The 15,595-nt window shown below is 40.0% G+C and overlaps 2 protein-coding genes across 2 annotated transcripts in view; both read left to right on the forward strand.

Annotated features, from left to right (window-relative positions):
• Window positions 1-434: 434 nt before the first annotated feature.
• On the forward strand, window positions 435-2,752 carry LOC146562057 (dynein axonemal heavy chain 5-like). Its single transcript, XM_085294940.1, has 8 exons — window positions 435-560; window positions 776-852; window positions 934-1,058; window positions 1,160-1,452; window positions 1,583-1,801; window positions 1,939-2,001; window positions 2,304-2,542; window positions 2,743-2,752. The coding sequence occupies exons 1-8, from the start codon at window positions 435-437 to the stop codon at window positions 2,750-2,752; spliced, it is 1,152 nt and encodes a 383-aa protein (XP_085151066.1).
• The window catches only part of LOC146562058 (dynein axonemal heavy chain 5-like), a 30,670-nt gene continuing 17,157 nt past the window's right edge, over window positions 2,083-15,595 (forward strand). The window contains exons 1-13 of the mRNA XM_085293537.1: window positions 2,083-2,542; window positions 3,575-3,722; window positions 3,842-3,934; window positions 4,202-4,401; window positions 4,547-4,700; window positions 5,211-5,374; window positions 5,598-5,754; window positions 5,974-6,186; window positions 7,742-7,966; window positions 8,953-9,125; window positions 10,340-10,410; window positions 10,815-10,922; window positions 11,751-11,938. Of these exons, the coding sequence (XP_085149663.1) occupies window positions 3,675-3,722; window positions 3,842-3,934; window positions 4,202-4,401; window positions 4,547-4,700; window positions 5,211-5,374; window positions 5,598-5,754; window positions 5,974-6,186; window positions 7,742-7,966; window positions 8,953-9,125; window positions 10,340-10,410; window positions 10,815-10,922; window positions 11,751-11,938 (1,794 nt within the window). The 5' untranslated portion in view covers window positions 2,083-2,542; window positions 3,575-3,674. The remainder of the gene's footprint in view (window positions 2,543-3,574; window positions 3,723-3,841; window positions 3,935-4,201; window positions 4,402-4,546; window positions 4,701-5,210; window positions 5,375-5,597; window positions 5,755-5,973; window positions 6,187-7,741; window positions 7,967-8,952; window positions 9,126-10,339; window positions 10,411-10,814; window positions 10,923-11,750; window positions 11,939-15,595) is intronic.

The raw sequence follows: 15,595 nt of genomic DNA on the forward strand, positions 1-15,595 counted from the left end.
CAACTGTGTCAGCTCACTCATTTTTAAAATTTTAAGATTTGCTGTTTTCAGCATACAATTACAACTCGATTTTACAGCTCAGCAGAGCAAGCAAATATCTGACCAGGGGCAGAAACACATAATATTGCTTGGGGAGGAAAATATTCAAGAATTTCATATTTAATGCAAATTAAATACATATTTAATTAGAAAGCGGCAGGGATAATCAATTTCCACTATGAAAAGCACATTTTACTTTTAGAAATTATATATACAGAGAGAGAAAAACTAAATGGAAGTAATTCCATTACTAACATGTTCTCTTGTAAAAAGACCTGTAACATATAATTATTTTAAAAGCCCAGAAGTTAATATTTGGAAGAATAATGTCCATCATTTCTGCTCAATGTGTTTTCTGTGAAATTCTGTCATTTTCAGATGGCAGTACCTCAGACATGTCAGCTTCTATGATCCAGGCCATCCCGTTCCAAGCCAGAAATTACTACAAGAGTGTGTCTGAGAACAAGGAAATAGCCAAGCTAATCTCTGTACTTAGCACCTCTATCACCTCCAGTAAAAAGGTACATGGCACTTAATTAAGCTATTTTTTATATGAAACTAATCCAAACTTAGCTGTCTTTTATTAAATCATGCCATACACTTTTTATATTTCTTTATCCCACATTTACAACAGATATTTTCATCTATATTTCTGTATATTTAATGAATATAAATGTCTTTTATTTTTCTATAAGTGCACTTCATTTCATATTCTCCTGTTGATATTAATGTGCAGGAAGTGGTGACCGCTCTACATCACTTTAGCCGTTACCATCACATCTGGAGGAAAGACCGTGAAGAGACCATGAGGAAGTACGTTGAAATGTATGGTTTCTATATAAATCTGCTTATCTGACATCGCACTAGTGCTATTTTTGTTTGTGTTTTGAACAGATTTATCGAGGGGAGTCCCTTGTTATCAGAGTTTGAGAGCCAGATTCTTTTCTATCGAGATCTAGAGCTGGAAGTAAACTCTGAACCAGAGTATATTGCTGTAGGAGCCTTGGCGCTATTCACAGGTCTTATTAAGTTACAAATTTAAAACCGGCATGAATGAGATTTTTGAGATTTTCAGCAAGTTAAATGATGCTCTCTGCATGCTCATATTACTTCCTGCCAGCACCCTTAAAGATGTCCCTCTCTGCTGAAATCAAGAATTGGATGGTGGACTACGGCCTTTACTGTAACAGGAAATGTCGCTCAGAGATGGAGCACATTTTTGCTTTTGTAGATGAAGCAGGAAAGAAACTGAATCGACAGATCAAAGACCTGGATGATATTCGTATTGCCATGGCCGCACTGAAGGAGATCAGAGAGCACCAGATATCTATTGATTTTCAAGTTGGGCCCATAGAGGTAAACCACAGCATCACATATTTATCGAAGCTCTTTTTATACACACAAATACACACAGTGGGAAAGAGACATTTTTAGCTGTTTGACTTTATGAGTCTGTACAAGAAGCTCAGAAAGAAATAATTACACATTTGCACATTCTAGTTTTTGTCAGGTGGAAGACTTAGTATCTTATTTTTCCTCACAGGAGTCCTATGCCATGCTCCATAAGTATGAACTGTCAGTGGCTAAAGAGGAGGCTGAAAAAGTGGATACTCTGCGCTACACTTGGGAAAAGCTCTTGTCCCGGAGCACAGAGGTGCAGAACGAGCTGGTCGCCTTGCAGCCAAACTTCAGAGAAGAACTGGTCAGCAATGTGGAGACCTTTCTGGAAGACTGCCAACACTTTTATCAAGATTATGAAAAGGTAAAGTATCTATGGCTGTTTGCTCTGTTTCAATTAAACTTTTTATTTTAATTCAACAAATAAATGCTCAGTTAATTACAGTTAAGGTTAGTTTTAATAATAGCTACTAAAATGACACTTTTCCCTCTCTGTTTAAGGATGGTCCCATGGTTGTGGGACTTGCACCCCAAGATGCCAGTGACCGGCTGATCATGTTCCAGGTTGGTTAGTGATTAATTATTTTGTCTCTCTGTCAGTTAGTAAATATTTAGATCCTGCATTGACCTGATGCCTCAGAAAAGTAGTTACTTGAAACTGATGTTAAAAGAGCTATTATATTTTTATTATTATTATTACTATTATTATACTGTTACAGTTTCTATTTCATGGTTAGCAAAAGACAGATTTTTTATTCTGTATAAATTATACTCAGATAATTGCAAATGTTTTACCTCAAATGTGTAATGTTTTAAAGTCCATCAGAGCGTAAGCTGTACCTAATCGTAGCTCTTCTCCTCTTCAGAATCGATTTGACAACCTGTTCAGGAAGTACATCACTTACACGGGAGGCGAAGAGCTCTTTGGACTTCCTGTTACCCAGCATCCTCAGCTATTGGAGATTAGGAAGCAACTGGCTCTGCTGCAGAAGTTGTACGGCCTTTACAACAATGTCATCGATACAGTTAATGGCTACTATGATATCCTCTGGGCTGACATCTGCATCGAGAAGATTAATAATGAGCTGCTCGACTTTCAGACGAGGTTTGGCAATTTATTTGTTTGTTTTTTATTCAAGCAACTGTTGAACTCTTTTAACTGTAGATGTAGTAACATGAGCTTAAAATATGTTAATGAAGAAGGAGACGTTTTCAGGAAAGAAGCTGAACTGGAAACAAACAAAACTGACTATGTGAGAAAATAACCTTCTCATACTGTGTAATCAAGCCCTCTCATTACTGCAGGAATTGGTGACATCACAAAGAGAAAAAAAAAAAAGCAGAATTAAATTAAATGATTTTCATTAGTCCATCCATAAGCATCACTCTTATTTTCAGGCATTAAAGAAACTGCTTCCTCTCACTTGCTACAATATGGAAACTTGTTTCGAGATGTTATAATTTCGAAATACTAACCCAAAAGTTTTACATAACAACAAAAAAAGTTGTTTTTTTTTCCAGTGGCAGAAACAAAGCTTCCTGTTCTTCATCAACACTGCATTAATATTTCAGTCTCACAATGCAAAGCTAATCTTTGCCCTTTATGTGGTCACATTTGTCCAGCATGTGTCAAATGGACACTGAAGGGGAAAGAGGCTAATAGGCTACAGGCTAGTTTATTTTACCTAAAGAAATTAAGAACAAGTTTTAATATAGCTGGAAGGGATTACTTGACAATGAAAATCTAGATAAACATTAGAAGCAGTCAGAAGGAAAATATAGAGCTATAGTCAGAGCTGAAGAAGAGAGGATATTTGTTTCCTCTGGCAGAAATGTCAGCTATCTGTTGTGGAGGTGTTGATTTGGTTGAGTGAAGCTATGAACAGACACTGATGCATGAACTTTTGCTCTGTGCTAGTAAGGAAGGATACTCAACAAGTTGTCCAATCCAATGACTCTTGTAGCGTTAATACCAAACTTGAAGTGTGTTGTAATACTTTTCCTTTAACAAACAAAATGTCAACTATACATCTAATCTAGTTCATGTCAACTTTACTTGACTTCAGCAAAGCTAAAGTGTAGTTTAGAAAGAAGACAATAAATATGAGTTTGACTGTCACGTCCTGTGAACTACCAGGTGTCGAAAACTGCCTCGTGCTCTGAAAGAGTGGCAGGCCTTTCAGGATCTGAAGAAAACGATTGATGAATTCAGTGAGTGCTGCCCCCTGCTGGAACTCATGACTAACAAAGCAATGATGGCCCGGCACTGGAAGAGGATAACGGAGGTTAGTGAAACATGGCCACTGGTGTAGCACTGCAACTGAATGTTATTGACTGAAATCAAGTCATCACCAGAACCTAATGATAATGATAATAGCTGTAATTTGTCCTGTTTTGTATCCAGGTGACTGGCCATACCTTTGAGGTGGAAACTGATACATTCAAGCTGCGTAACATAATGGAGGCTCCTCTACTCAAGTATAAAGAAGAGATTGAGGTACAAACGAATCATTAGCTGCTAATTCAATGTGTTTTCTTTTTTATTTGATATAATAAATTCCAAATAAAATACAAGTTTGGAAAATTGTTTGGAGGAAATGAAAACATTTAAAAAGTTTAAAGAGTAATATATTGAATTAACTGATAGGTGGTCCTGTTCAGTGCAAACACCAATCCTGTTTTTTCAGTGCATATGCATCTGTTTGCCATCAGCATTTTTATTGCTAACATTTAAAAACATTTGGGGGGCGGGATTCTTGTGCAGGATATCTGCATCAGTGCTGTGAAAGAGCGTGATATTGAACAAAAGCTGAAGCAAGTGATCGCTGAGTGGGACAACAAGACTTTTACATTTGCCAGTTTTAAGACCCGTGGGGAGTTGCTGCTGAGAGGAGACAGCACATCAGAGATCATTGCCAGCATGGAGGATAGCCTAATGATCTTGGGATCCCTTATGAGCAACCGGTACGGCAGTGTTGAGTGTCATTATCATTAGTGTCGGTAGTGATGATCTTCTTCCACAGCTGTGGGAAATCTAGACATTAGACGAGCCACACACAGGTGTGCGTCCCTAAGTAAGGCGAACGTGAAGATTTACCTTCTTTTTCAGGTACAACACCCCATTTAAAGCCCAGATTCAGAAGTGGGTTCAGAATCTCTCCAACACCACTGATATTATCGAGCACTGGATGACTGTCCAGAACCTGTGGATCTATCTGGAGGCTGTGTTTGTGGGTGGAGATATCGCCAAACAGTTGCCTGAGGTGAACAACATTTCAGGATGTGATTCATATTGGTTATCAGGCTTAAACATGGACTCCAAATGCAGTTTAAAAGGCAATTTCAGTTTAAAAGGCAAACAAGTGAACTGAACTGAAATTACTCATTTGCAGTTACACAATTTACATAAAAAAATTCTATCTTTACATCATTATCAGATTTCTGGACAATATTCTGGGTGTTTAGGTGCAGTAGTGCATTAATGTGCCAGGCGTTGAGTTTCTTTTATTTTCATTTTCAAAAATTATATTTCAGTCTCTTGAGCAAAATAAATCACTGGTCCAGGCAATGTTTTCAGGCCACAGTGTTTTGACATTTAAAAGAAGAAGAAATAATAGTGAAATGTTGCCTTTGTAAGATTGTTTTACGAGCTTAATTCTAAAATCAGCGCCAAACAGCGTCCAAGCATTTAAAAGAAATAACCAAATACAAAATAAAATAATAAAACAGTCAAACGGTGATCATGAGATAATTGACTAACTCAATCTTTTTAGGAAGCAAAGCGTTTCTCTAACATTGATAAGTCATGGGTGAAGATCATGATGCGAGCCCATGAAATGCCCAATGTGGTACAGTCATGCGTGGGGGATGAGACCATGGGACAGCTGCTTCCACATCTCCTCGAACAGCTGGAGATCTGTCAGAAGTCTCTAACAGGGTGAGTAGAAAAAACTTAAAACACCACCATGGCCCTTATTTTTAGGTTCTAATGAACTTAACCACCAAAAGAAAGGTAGAAGATTTTAAACGATAATCAGTAGTGAGGGTAAGTGAAGTGACTGATTTCCTTTTTTATGCTGTACAGTTAACTATCTGGTTTATTGTATTGTCTGTCAGATGATACTTTGTATTGATTTTTTTTAAATTATGTGGTCAAACAGTTATCTGGAGAAGAAGCGTCTGCTGTTTCCTCGTTTCTTCTTTGTCTCTGATCCTGCCCTGCTGGAGATCCTGGGCCAGGCCTCTGACTCCCACACCATCCAGGCCCACCTTCTCAATGTCTTTGACAATATCAAGTGTGTCCAGTTTCATGAAAAGGTGGATTATGTTCTTTTTTTGTTGTTTATCTTAAACACTTAACCTTCTGAAAAATATGTGATTGTAACATGAAAGTAATAAAATATAATAGCTGCTTTAATGTCAAATTGAATGAACTAATCAGAGTAATGTAGAATTTGAAAAATATACTTTTTATAAGAAAAATAACTTCATCATTGTAGTTATAATAATCGATCTAATCAGTGTTGCCTTTCACAGATATATGACCGCATTCTGGCCGTGTCATCACGCGAGGGAGAGACTGTGGAGCTGGATCGTCCCGTCACAGCTGAAGGGAACGTGGAGGTGTGGCTCAATGCTCTGCTGAAAGAATCCCAGAGGTCTTTGCACCTTGTGATCAGACAAGCTGCTCTGGCTATCCAGGACTCTGGCTTCCAGCTAATTGACTTCCTCAACTCCTTCCCATCTCAAGTAAGTCATTGTCCAAATCCAGGAACTAATCCGCAAACGTTTTAAAACATTGATTCGACCACAACTGGCTATCCTTGTGGAGCAAGGACGGCGCTGCTCAAAAACAGAAACCTGTGTAGCCTAAAGAGGCAATCTACTATGAACATTGTAATAAACTCCAAAATAAATTCTAAAGAAAGTTGGGATGCTCCAAAATGTAAGTTAAAATAGGATGCAATGATTCGCAAGTCTTATAAACCCATATAATAAATCTAGCAAATGTTTAAAACTGAGAAAACTATTTTGAGATAAAATATTGGCTCATTTTGAATTTAATGACTACAACGACAGCCAACAAGAGTCTGGATAAATTAGTGGTAGTAAAAAAAACAGCTGGAACATTTTGCAACTAATTAGGATATCTGGCAACAGCTCAGTAATATGAGTGGATATAAATAGAGCATGTTAGATGAAAGAATTGGGCTGAGTTTCACTAATCTGCAAAAAACTAAAATTGTAGAACAATTACAGAATGATGTTCTTTAGTGTAAAATTGCAAATATGAATTTCCCGTCATCTACGTTACGTGATATCAAAAGATTTCAAGTATCTGGAGAAATCTCTGTGTGCAAGGCTGAAAATCAATATTGGATGCCTGCGAGCTTCAGACCCTCAGGCAGCACTGCATTACAAACAGACCTGATTCTGTCATGGAAATCACTGCATGGGCTCAGGAACACCTCCAGAAAATCAATGTGTGGGAGCACAGTTTGCTGTACAGGCTAAAGCTCTATGCTGCAAAGAAAAAGCCATGTGTGAACATGATCCAGAATCACCGTTATATTCTCTGGACCAGAGGTCATTTAACACTGACTGAGCCAATGTGGAAAACTTTTTATACAACATGGAGACCACATCCTCACGCAATCTGTCTTTTTCTGCTCTCTCTCATGGTATGGGGGTGCATTAGTGCCTATGAAACTGGCAGCTTCCACATCTGGATAGATACCACCATTGCTGAAAAGTATCTAAATGTTTTAGAGCAAAATATGCTCCAATCCAGTCATGTCCCTGTCTTTTTCAGGGAACAACCTGCATATTTCAGCTAAATCGCATACTTTGTAGAAGGATACTCTGGGTTTTTAACTGCCTTACATCAGTCCAGACTGTTCACCACCTGGAAACATCCTGTGTCAGAATAGAACTGGGCAATATTCCTTACCCACGTACAGTTGCTGGTCTCCCCAGTTCCCAGATGTTTACTGACTGTTGTTAAAAGTGAACAAGTATTTTTTTTTTTCTTAAAAGGGTGTGTTTTCTATAAGTATTTGTTATTGTTTCTATGTTCTGTTGTGACTAAAATATGGGTTATTGAGATTTGCAAATCATTGCGTTCTGTTTTTATTTATATTGTACTCCCAACTTTTGGGAATTGGGGCTGTTATTTTCTCTGTAAATCTTGGGGTGTGGTACTAAACTGCTATAGTATTCCTTCATCAAAACAATAGTTAGATTTCTAAGGTCATCGGTACATTTGACCATTTTGATGTGTTTTGTTTTTTGCACATTAATGTAGGTGGGGTTACTGGGTATTCAGATGATTTGGACAAGGGACTCAGAAGAAGCTCTGACCAATGCCCGATACGATCGTCGCATCATGTCCAAAACCAACCAGTTCTTCCTGGATCTCCTTAACACCCTGATTGACATGACCACAAGAGACTTGGAGGCTGTGGAGAGGACCAAGTATGAGACCCTCATCACTATTCATGTCCACCAGAGGGACATATTTGATGAACTGGTGAGTATGTTGATCATTCGGTGAAAAGAGGCCAGAGACATCCGAGCTGGGATCAGTTAGACTGACGCTGAACTGTGCACATGAACGCTTTGCAATTTCTGTTCAAGATTAGAATCTCCGGCTCAAAATAGCAACCACTCTGTAAACTGTGTTTGATATTCAGACTCCCAAGGGCTGCCATGTCAGAATACAAAATGTTGTTTACTGCAGCGAGTAAATTCTGTCGAAAGTAGTCAGAGGGGTTTTAATGGCAGTCAAGTAATATTTAAAGTCACGACTGTGTTTGAATCTCCACTTAAGGCAGAATAAGCATGTTGCTGAACCCCAAGGTTAATAGAAGCAGTTTGAAGAAACTTTATTTGGATGTGTTTTTTCAGTTCTTTCTAAAATCATTTGTATTTATTTAGCTCATACCATTAATTTGTCCTGCTCATGTTCCTTTGTCCTGTTTGTTTCTAAACACATTTTTGCCTCACCTTATTTCCTCTCCAATAATATATCACACTGCTACTTTTCTACCCCCACTGTATTTTTTCTCACACATATTCTGCTTTTTATCTCTTCTATTCATTACTATTCTAATTCATTTTGTACTTTTTCCCATTTGCATCATTTTAACTTGCTGGACTTTTCTCTTCCCTCCTTTTCACTCTCCCCTATCCTTTACCTTCCTTTCTTCCCATTTCACTTCATGACCTCTTCGTTCATCCTCCACTTTCTTGCTTCTCTTCTCTTTCCACCCTTTTAATGTTACCCTCCTGTCACCGAAATCCCTCCTCACACATCCCGCCCTTCCACCTTTCTTCCCCTCTTTTATCTGGCTTTCATCTCTCTTTTCAAATAATCTTCTGAGTGGTGCCCTTCAATTTCTTATTCTTCACATGCCATCTCCCTTCTCCCTTCACTTCTGTTTCCATCCCCTTGTCTCCTTCTGCCCTCTCTTTCCCTCTTTCCCTGTCTCTTATCGCTACCCTTTCTCCACCTAGTGCCGGTTGCATGTCAAAAGCTCCAGTGACTTTGAATGGCTGAAGCAGTGCCGTTTCTACTTCAATGAGGACTCAGACAAGATGATCATCAACATTACAGATGTGGGCTTTGTCTACCAGAATGAATTCTTGGGGTGTACCGAAAGGCTTGTCATTACACCTTTGACGGACAGGTAAAGCAGACATACGTCAGTAAAATGTATCATAATGGCAAAAGTCATATGCACACACACTAATAAGAAAATAAAGGAAAAAAACAGCAGTATAACTTTTCTTTTTTGCAGTTTAAACAAAGACAGTGTAACCTTGGAGTGACTGTACAGAAAACGTGACCCTGCCTTTGTAACTAAGTCAGAAATGCATGCTGCATCATGCATCAGTTATTTTAGGAACCCACTCTAGATTTATGCTGAAAACTTGACCGTGATTGTTCGTTGTAATGTCAAGTTTCATGAAATGGATTAAACTTTCTGTGGTTGACTAATGACTGGATTTGTAAAGCAAAGAAAAAAAGACAACTCGGGGACTGTGAGGATGAGAAATTAGAAAGCAGGATGAAGCAGGATGAAGCAGTCTTACACAGCGATCATCACATCTGTAACTAACAGGCGATATGAATGACAGAAAGAAAAGGAAAGAGGATCAGACAGAGTGAGGGAGACAGCAGTCCAACAACAAGAAGTGTCTTAGTAACAGACACAGAGGGTAAAATATGAGAAGAGACAAGGAGGGAAAAAAAGATGAGGAGAGACAAGGAGGAGATGTGAGAGGACAGCACTAGGGAGGGAGTTACCATCTAACATCAGACAGCAGCTCTCCAAAAAAGTGGCATGCTGGCCTTATGGCTAGAGGCGCCAAGACAGCTCTGCTTTTCCATCATTTTCTCATGCTGTCTTTCTTCTTTGTTTTGCTTGCTATCATTGTCCTACCTCCTCGCTGCCACCACATCACGTTAAAAAAGGGAAAGGTGCAAGTGGTCCTAAATTGTGGCAAAAAAGATGTTGGGATGAAAAAAGTAAATCTGGTTACGGAGTGGTCAGAATTAATCTGTATCTGCTGAAGGAGAGAAAATATGTCAGTATCCCAGCTTTACCATGATTTTTACCCCGAGGTCAGTCATTGTAATGAAGATGGAGACCAGTGACCAGAGGGCTAGGTCCTGTTGTCAGTCATCCTGATTGCTGATGTGTCCTTGAGCAAATCGCTGAATCCCCATCAGCTTCAGGGGCAGGGTTCTAAAGCTTAATCCTTGAACCTTGTGGAGAATGAGATCACGTTCATTTGTGGTCATTTTGAGTATGGATATTATTAGCTTATGAATTTATGAAATGATTCATGATTTATGAAATTAGATTGTTATTATGTTTGTGTGTCTACAATTGGACAGGTGTTACATCACTTTAGCCCAAGCTCTTGGTATGAGTATGGGTGGAGCACCTGCTGGTCCAGCTGGAACAGGTATGAAAATTAGTCACACAGTATCTATCTATTTTTTGGAAATTACATTGAATCAAAAAGAAAATGCAACATTTTATAGGAATGAAAACCTAGAACTGGTATGCAAAACTTATGATTTCGGAATGGGACAGACATGTTAAAAAGCTGTTCCAAGGTTTGCCAAGTGTTAAAGTAATTGAATTTAACCATTTTAAATATAGATAATTTACCCTTCTAGACTCTATACAACTCAGGTCATTTAAATGAAGAATCAAACAACACAGCTATCTCAGTCGGGAACGGCTTCATTACAGAGTTAGCTTTGATAGTTTCTATTATGAGATCATTTGTTGTCAGGTTTTCTATCAGCATACAAATGGTTGCATTTCAGTTTAGGCTGTGAAAATGTTGCCTTTTGTTATCAGGAAAGACCGAGACCATAAAAGACATGGGTCGCTGTTTGGGAAAGTACGTTGTGGTCTTCAACTGCTCTGACCAGATGGACTTCAGAGGCTTGGGGAGAATATTTAAAGGTGAGAATCACTAAGTAAAGTCATGCTATAAGTGTCATGATAGACTGTGTGGCAAGCAGGAAGTACGTACCAATTGCAGAACTCATGAGACAGAATCAACTTAAAGAGGCAGCGTTTATTGCTGGGAGGCTTTACATAAAGATTAAACTTCACAAAAAACAAACCAAAACCCCAAACTAGAAAACTCGAAACTAAACTGGACACTTGAGTCTAAAAACTAAGAAGCACAAACTAGGAAAACAAACCAGGACTGGGAACTAGAATTTCCTCAGGAATTCGGAGGGGAAAAAACAGACAGCATGGTGAGGGTACGACATGACACAGAGCAAGGAAAACATAGGACTGGAGCAATCAAGGAACGGGAGACAGGAGGGAAACACAGCTCGGGGAGAAATCAGAGCTAACGAGACAAGGTGAAGCAAAACCAGACACACTGGAAGCACAACAGGCACAGAGACACAGACTTGACACTGAACATAGGGACACGGGAACAAGAACTAGAAATCACAGAGCAACAAACTAGAGAGCTAGAAATACTGAGACAGAAACCAAAACACTAACAGTGATAACCATGATGAACTCAAAGATCAAAAACACAACAAAACTCAAAACACTGGGTCACCGACCCAGGACCGTGACAATAAATATATACCCAGAAAGAAGTTTAAGGGTTTGAGTTATCAGGTTATAGGCCTGTGGGGTTTTTTTTTGCTAATAAATCATAACAATACAGATAAAAAAAAACAACAATCACACAATATGTAATGTCAGATATCTTATTTGTTTGCAGCGGACGGACCATAGCTCTGTGTTTATGTGATTTACCAGGTCTGGCTCAGTCTGGTTCGTGGGGCTGTTTTGACGAGTTCAACCGCATCGACCTCCCAGTTCTTTCTGTGGCAGCCCAGCAGATCGCGATAGTTCTCACCTGCAAGAAGGAACGTCGCAAAAATTTTGTCTTCACAGATGGAGACAATGTGGACATGAACCCAGAGTTTGGCATCTTCCTTACCATGGTTAGTGATGGAAGTAGAACAAGACTGCTAATATCTATTTGACTGGTCAGAGGAAATATCTAAAGGAGGCAGTTCTTAACATCAGTAAATGACACCTTAGTTAACAGAATGAATATTGAAGTGTATGAACTGTATCTGTTTCAGATGGTGCCTGGACATGCTGTGCATGCATGGACATCAATATTTACTCTTGGCTGTTAGATTTATCGCATAATGATTCCTTTTTTTTTAAAGCAAAATTTTTAATCTTGAAAACTGAAATGAATCACAAATAACACTAAAATGGAATTGAACTCTAACATGTAATATTTTATAAGTCAGTTTTTGAATTAAACTTTGGGCTCTGCCTGCTATTTCATGTGATTTATTTCTTAGAGTAATAGTTAAATCGCTTTATCTCCTTGCCTCATTTGCTGTCCTGAGGCAAGTCATTAAACATAACAGTGGAATAATTCCTCCCTGTGGCGAGAGGGGTCAGAGATCATTTTCCTCTTTTTTATTCTGTGTGTGTGTGTGTGTGTGTGTGTGTGTGTGTGTGTGTGTGTGTGTGTTAAGTAGCAGCAGGTAGCTTTTTGACTGCAGTAAGTAGTCGTTAAAGGGCATACTCTTTTTCAAGATTACACACATGCCTAAATATGAGCAATATTTTAAAGGTACATTTTTATTGAGATTTAGAAGCAGGGCTTGCTTTATCCCTTTGAAGTGACTTGATTTCTTAAAGAAACTAGTTGTTAAGATGTTGTTAATACAGCTTTATTAGGAAACCTGCCTAATTTTTTCTAATTTTGTTCGATTACACACAGTTATCCATGGCATTGCTGTTGTTACAAAAGATAAAAACATGCGTGTTTAAGGTGATTTATGATTCTGACTTGACCACCATATGTGTCGGTGCCTGAAGTTTTTGCAATGGTGATAGTTTATAATTTGGGCCTAAATAAGCAGTTTTCCAAGAACAACATCCACCCACAGGTGGGGAACGTTTTTGCTAGATGTTATTGGATTAGCCCTGGACTGAAGCTGGACTGGTTGAGGTCCCCCTGGATGTTGTAGCTGTGTAGCAAATTAAAGTGAAACGCTCTGGATTAGAGAGGTGGTGAAAAAAAAAAAGACAAGGAGGAGGTGGTGGACTTTCTAACTGTTCTGCTTTTAGCAAAGTGACATTGAAGTTGGCTTTGTGTATTTCTTCATAAGATACACACCAATGGTATAAGCGAATGGGCTAGTTTTCTTGCAGTATTATTGTGACGACAGGTCTGACTTTCGATGTTATTCAGAAGTTTAAGTTATTCAACAGAAGTTTTGAGGTTTAGTCAAGCATTTAGTGATGATGTTTGAAAATGTTCAGTTATCTTCTTCTACGTCTTGACTTTGTACACACTTTCTTTTCATCGCTGTAGCCAGGGTGATACTACAATTTTAATTATAATTTATTTGTCACTATTAACAGGATACATAACACAGGCTTTTAAGGTTTCTGTCATTAAATTACTTCTTAAATTCCTTGCTTGATCTAAGTGTCTCATCTAATTATAGACCATACTGCAACCATCTTATTTCAAAAAATTATCCACTTCCTCTGTTTTAAGATAAATAAAACGTTCCTTTTTTATAAAGCCTATAGTTAGCAATAAAAATAAACCTTAATTAAAATCAAATTGAATTGGATTAAACTGAATTTTTGCTTCCTTGTATGTTTTTGTTCCAAGAAAAAAAATGGAAAACTGCCTATTTCACCTGTTATGTAAAAGTGAGCCTTTAGAAGAGTAACACTTGCCCTCAGTCTCAAATTATCGAATCTCCGATAAATTTGGAGCAAAAACAGTCTTTACTTGTTAATGTGTTAAGTGAATTTCAGTCTGGCATTAGAACGGGGCACAGTACAATTACTACTGCTTCAGAAATGATCTTGTGGATTGAACTGTAGACAGTAATTTGGGCTGCCAAAAAGGGCATCTAAGAACTAAGTCATGTTTTGCTTGGGGATCAAATACTTATTTCTCACAATGATAGGTGAATCAATTTGTAACTTTTATGTAATGTGTTTCTTCTGGATTTTTGGTTGATGTTCTGTCTTTCTAAATTGAAATGAAACAACCATTAAAAATAGAGACTGTTTTTCATTTCATTGGAAGTGAAACTTACAAATTGGCAACTTACAAATTCAGCAGGGGATCAAATAATTGGTCCCTCCACTATGTATGTGTTACCTTATGACTGACTGCTAAACTGTCTTGGGTATATCCTCAATTTTTTTTTTCTAAATTTGATCCTAAAGTATGTGAGAGTTTAAAGCTATATTGATGAGCTGTATCCACTGTTATTGTCAGGCTCAGGAGGGACTCGGAGGCAGACCGTCACTTAAGTTCGTGATTTATTTACACACACAGACACCAGGTGCGAATATATACAGGTGAGGGGGCACAGGAAGAGGGTCTCCGGGAAGCACAGGCACGGGAAGAAGAGGGCTATGTACAACATCCACTGAAGCTCAGGTAGCTCGGACTCCGGCTTTAGCTCACCAACGGCGGTCCTCAGGCTGGCGAGAATCCTGGCACAGAGAGGAAAGGCAGGTGAGTAGTGGCACGACAGAAACTCGAAAAACGGCTCAGATAAGTGATAACACTGACGAGTGTTACACAATAATCCAGCGAGGAAGCACTCTCAGCAGCCGCCTTAAGAAGTGAGTGAGATGATTGCTTGCAGGTGTCCGAGCCAGGGGCTGGAGCCGTCATGACTCCGCCCCGGTAGAGCGCAGTGCAGGGGAGAGAGAGAGATGCAGCACAACAAAAACACTTGTAGCCATACAGAGTCAGCCGAGAAGGCACAGGGTCATGACAGTACCCCCCCCTCAACGGGAGCCCCTCGGCGACCCACCTGGCTTACCCGGATGCCGCCGGTGAAACTCGCGGAGCAGACCAGGAGCCAGAACCGCCGACCGGGGCACCCAGGAACGTTCCTCTGGCCCGTAGCCCTCCCAGTCCACCAGGTACTGGACGCCCCGCCGCCGAGAGTCCATAATGCGGGTGATGTTAAACACTTCCTGCCCATCCACGAGCCGGGTGGGCGGAGGGGGCCCGGAAGGAGGGCACAACGGGCTTGACCTGGGAGACATGGAAAACATTATGGATACGCATATTGCGAGGCAGCTTCAGACGGACGGATACCGGATTGACCAGGGCCTCAATCTCAAACGGACCGATGAAAGCCGGGGAAAGTTTCTTCGACTCTGCACGAAGGGGAACAAAGCGTGAGGAGAGCCATACCTGTTGCCCAACTGTATAGGCAGGCGCAGGGATCCGGTGGCGGTCAGCGATCTCCTTATTGCGCTCCGCCGTCCGCAGCAGAGCGGCTCGGGTGGACCGCCAGGCCCGGCGGCACCTGCGGAAATGATGTTGTACCGATGGGACGGCATGCTCACCCTCCACGGCCGGGAACAGGGGTGGTTGGTAGCCCAATGAGGCTTCGAACGGCGACAGTCCAGTGGCTGAAGAGGTCAGGCAGTTGTGGGCGTACTCAATCCAGGGGAGCTGCTCGCTCCAAGTGGCCTGGTTGAGAGAGACGACACAGCGGAGTGCCGCTTCGAGCTCTTGGTTGGTACGCTCGGCCTGTCCATTGCTCTGAGGGTGGAAGCCCGAAGAGAGACTGACCGCGGCG

Source organism: Mchenga conophoros, linkage group LG12, assembly GCF_057382185.1.
Source record: "Mchenga conophoros isolate Kocher_MC1m ecotype Shallow Benthic linkage group LG12, M_conophoros_male_GT1.1, whole genome shotgun sequence".
In the NCBI taxonomy this organism is placed as follows: Eukaryota; Metazoa; Chordata; class Actinopteri; order Cichliformes; family Cichlidae; genus Mchenga; species Mchenga conophoros.